Source organism: Nicotiana attenuata, unplaced genomic scaffold (assembly GCF_001879085.1).
Source record: "Nicotiana attenuata strain UT unplaced genomic scaffold, NIATTr2, whole genome shotgun sequence".
Taxonomy (NCBI): domain Eukaryota; kingdom Viridiplantae; phylum Streptophyta; class Magnoliopsida; order Solanales; family Solanaceae; genus Nicotiana; species Nicotiana attenuata.
In genome coordinates this window covers 5,612-9,512 of record NW_017676631.1, presented here as the reverse complement: position 1 = coordinate 9,512, position 3,901 = coordinate 5,612, and the positions used below count along the sequence as shown (strand labels likewise).

Genomic DNA, 3,901 nt, shown 5'->3' with positions numbered 1-3,901 from the left:
AATATGTTTTGAAAACTGATGTCCAAACACATTTTCATCTTCAAACCAAATTTCACCCAAATCACATTTAAATTTGAAGATCGGCCAAACGCTAGCTTAATCTCTCGACTTGCTTGTTAGATTTTTCAGAAGTTTTGGCGAATAACATGTTTGCACGTGTGAATTTTTAAGCTAATCCTGCTGGATTAAAAAGTTTGTTATGATTGGGTGGAAGGTCCTACTTGTTTGGCACTATAGCAAAGAAATTTTAAAGAAATCGTTCCAAATAACACTTTCTTGATAAGACATTCGTTGGTACTTTATTAGAACGACGAGTCTTGTCCCCTTTTGGAATTTTGTTTGATAGGCCAAAAGCTCTAGCGGCAAAAGAAAATAAAGTTGGTTTCTTGACGTCCACTCTAGGACCCTTAAAGGGTATATAAATAAGTAATTAAAACATTTGTTCTATCTAAATCAGGGCCTATCACATTGAACCCTTCATATGCAAGCTTTATCTTTGATTTCTTTCCCCTTTCTTGGACCATGTGTCAATTGGATTGTGTTTAAAAATTAATCTCTCTTTTCCATTTGACCTTTCCACTTTGATTCATGAATACTTAACATTGGATAAAGCCTTCCATTTCCTCTAAAATAGCAACAGTTAGCAAATTGTGATAGATATGGGTGGTGAAAGAGGAGCTATGGCTGAAATTGCAGAGAGGTCAGTGGAAATTCAATTGGGTTGTGGTCTAGTGGCAGCAATTTTTCAACTTGGAAAATCTAAGTCAAGTAAACAACCAGTGCCACCACTTCCCACCAAGTCCAGTGCCAATGATCTAACACCAATAAGGCCAAGCATTGCATATTTAGACACCAAGAAATCAGTCAAAACTCCAACAAAACTAGGTGTGAAACATTCCACTCAACCACACTCAACCACTCCGAGGAATTCGATTTCCCATGATCAAAAACATGTTAGGAGATCAACATGTGATGGTACGAGAATCAGCACGAAGCAATCGTCCAATTTTTCGAGCACGAACAAAATGTCACAAGTTGTCAACTTCGCCAACAGTCAAAAGCTTAGAAGGGAACCAACTTTCACCTCTTCTGTCATTAGTCACCGGAAATCCAACGCGAATGGTATATTAAACCGTGCTTCCTCCACGGGCAACATTATGTTATTAGGCCAATTAGGAAATCTGAAGCAACAAAAGAACCAAAATGGCTCAAGTGATCAAAAGACTATAGGCAAAGTCTTGATGGGGAACATAGTAAAACAACCTAGTATAAGGAGCCATATGTTAAACAAATTGGACCCCGATGTGCTAAAGTCCATGGGAAATGAGCATTATAGAAATGGAAGATTTGAGGAAGCAAAGGCTTTATATGATCAAGCAATTTCCATCAATCCAAGAAATGCTTGCTATTATAGCAACAAAGGTGCAGCTTTGATGAGTTTAGGCCGTCTTATGGAGGCAGTGATTGAATGCAGGGAGGCCATCCGGCTAGACCCTTTTTATCACAACGCTCAATCTCGTCTTGCAAGACTATATCTCAGGTACTAAAACGTGATCAAACAGAAGTTTTTCGTTTAATTAGATGGTGTTCTTTACTTTGATTGATATACTTTAAAAAATATTCGCCTCAACAGATTGGGAGAAGCAGACAAAGCAATAGAACATTACAAACAATCTGGACGAAAAGTTGACAAAAGAGACATTGCTGAGGCTCAAGATATTAAAAGAAGCATCTGCAATTGCGTAGAAGCTCATAGGCTAAGGGATTACAGCACATTACTTAAGGAGAGTCAAAATGCAATGTCTTTTGGTGCAGATTCAGCTCCACAGGTTGAAACAACTTAGTCCATGTCATAATCGTCAAATTTAATTGTGAACATTACATGTTTAGAGATGCTTACTTGCTTTTTCTACCTTCTTTTATTTTCTTATACTCAAAGATCTTTGCAATGAGGGCTGAGGCATTGATGAAGTTACGTAGACATGAGGAGGCATACATCACTATTCAGAAGGGACCTAATTTTGAAACGGAGCTTTGTACTTTCATTTTCGGCACAATTAAAACAGCTTATTTGTTAATAATTCGAGCACAAGTCTACGTGACAGTAGGCAGGTTCGATGATGGAATTGCTGCAGCTCAAGAGGCTGCAAAACTTGATTTGAGCAATGAAATAATCAATATTTTAAGAAGAATTAAAGGGTTGGCATCAGCTCGGTTAAAGGGTAATGGCCTTTTTAAGGAATCAAAATACGCAGACGCTTGTTCTATGTACACTGAAGGATTAGAACAGGAGCCATACAATTCTGTTCTGCTATTTAACAGAGCAGCTTGTCGATTTAAACTGAGACAATTTGAGAAAGCAGTGGAGGATTGCACTGCAGCTCTTGTATTACGTCCTTCATATTTAAAGGCTAGATTTAAAAGAGCTGATTGCTACATCAAGGTAAAATTACTCTTTGTACACATCCTTTTTTTTTCTTTTTTTCTATTAATATTGCGCCATAGATCATACATTGAGTAGATAATTTTTTTTCCTTTGAATTTTGATGCATAGTTGGAAAGATGGGAGGCTGCAATTCAAGATTTTGAAATGTTGTTACAAGAAAAACCAGGGGATGAGGAAGTTAAGACGGCATTTTTAGACGCAAAAATTCAATTAGAAAGGGAGCGGAATGAGGATCAAAAGCAAAGAAAGCTATGCAATGGATCCAACTTAGTGTTAGTCACCAGCAATTAACATTTGTCTTTATATTTTGCTTGTTTATGAAGAAGATCGATTTGGTTATTTCATGTTTAATAGATGAATTCTGATGCAATGTATTTGTATATATATTCAAGTCATTATTAATAAGAAAACAGATATAGGAAACTTTTTTTCTTTTTCTGGATTGTTTGAACATATCTTGACTAGTCATGAGTAAGATCATATAAGAGTAGTGAATAGCACTATCTTTTTCTTTCTCAAGCATTCGGAAATTACTTTTTATTATTTTATGTCCCTTTTTGGTGAATTTTCATGCAGAAAGAAAGTTGGTATGCCCCTTTAAGTTGTTATCATAGCATTTCTGCTCTTTTGTTCGGGACCCTAGCGTCAAGCTTTTAATTAATTAAGTACTAATTAATTTAAGAAAAAGAAGCGCAATTTAGGGGGTTCATTTAGAGATAAAGCACCATATTTATGCTTTTCTATGATACATACATTTCTTCACATATTGTTAAATCATACATTAATTAACTAATATGTTTTCACCTCTATTTATAATTTGATCATATTAAATTAATATGGTTTGATAGGCAAATAGGAAGTGATGTTTGCTTTTGGAACAATAAAAGTATGAGCTTTTCCCTAACTCCTACATTGGATTTGGAACAACTTCAACACTACATCAGGCTTTACAAAAGACCTTTCTCAAATCTCTATACACAGGAGCTTTACTTATTTAGAATAGTGTTTTAAAAGGCGTTTTCGGAGTGAGGTGCACCAAAAATACCCCGAGGCGATGGTGTGGGGCAAAAGTCTCAAGAGACGTACGCTGGGGCGTTTGAGGCGTGTCCCTATAGACTTTTAAAACAAAATTTGTTGAATAAGTCCTTCATATAATATTCAAATTCTCAAAGGTCAGCTTGTAATTACTCAAAAGTTTAAAAAGGAATTGAAATGTATTAAATATAAAAGCCAAGACCTTTCTTATTGATTGAAGCCCTAATTTGTGGTATTTCCTAATTATTTATCTTGTCCGCTAGTCTGCTAATATCTCCCAAAGAAACGAATATTCAATTATTATTTTCTTTTTTTGTATGATTACAAAGAGAACTTCATTCTCTTTCATAACAGCAAGTTCAAAGTTCAAATTGCAGGTTAGTCATTCTTTTTGTTCCTTCATATAGAAAACTTTATTCT

The 3,901-nt window shown here is 35.4% G+C and overlaps 1 protein-coding gene across 1 annotated transcript; it reads left to right on the top strand.

The window, feature by feature from the left end:
* Window positions 1-388: 388 nt before the first annotated feature.
* On the top strand, window positions 389-2,884 carry LOC109221139 (inactive TPR repeat-containing thioredoxin TTL3-like). Its single transcript, XM_019385605.1, has 4 exons — window positions 389-1,540; window positions 1,634-1,829; window positions 1,940-2,443; window positions 2,555-2,884. Exons 1-4 carry the CDS (start codon window positions 660-662, stop codon window positions 2,735-2,737), a joined length of 1,764 nt encoding a protein of 587 aa, XP_019241150.1. The 5' UTR covers window positions 389-659; the 3' UTR covers window positions 2,738-2,884.
* The last annotated feature ends 1,017 nt before the right edge of the window (window positions 2,885-3,901 follow it).

Excerpts from the sequence above, each read along its gene's own strand:
- LOC109221139 (XM_019385605.1), top strand. The coding sequence starts at position 660 with ATGGGTGGTGAAAGAGGAGCTATGGCTGAAATTGCAGAGAGGTCAGTG. Across the intron at positions 1,541-1,633 it reads CTTGCAAGACTATATCTCAG|ATTGGGAGAAGCAGACAAAG; the intron begins GTACTAAAACGT and ends TCGCCTCAACAG. Across the intron at positions 1,830-1,939 it reads GTGCAGATTCAGCTCCACAG|ATCTTTGCAATGAGGGCTGA; the intron begins GTTGAAACAACT and ends TTATACTCAAAG.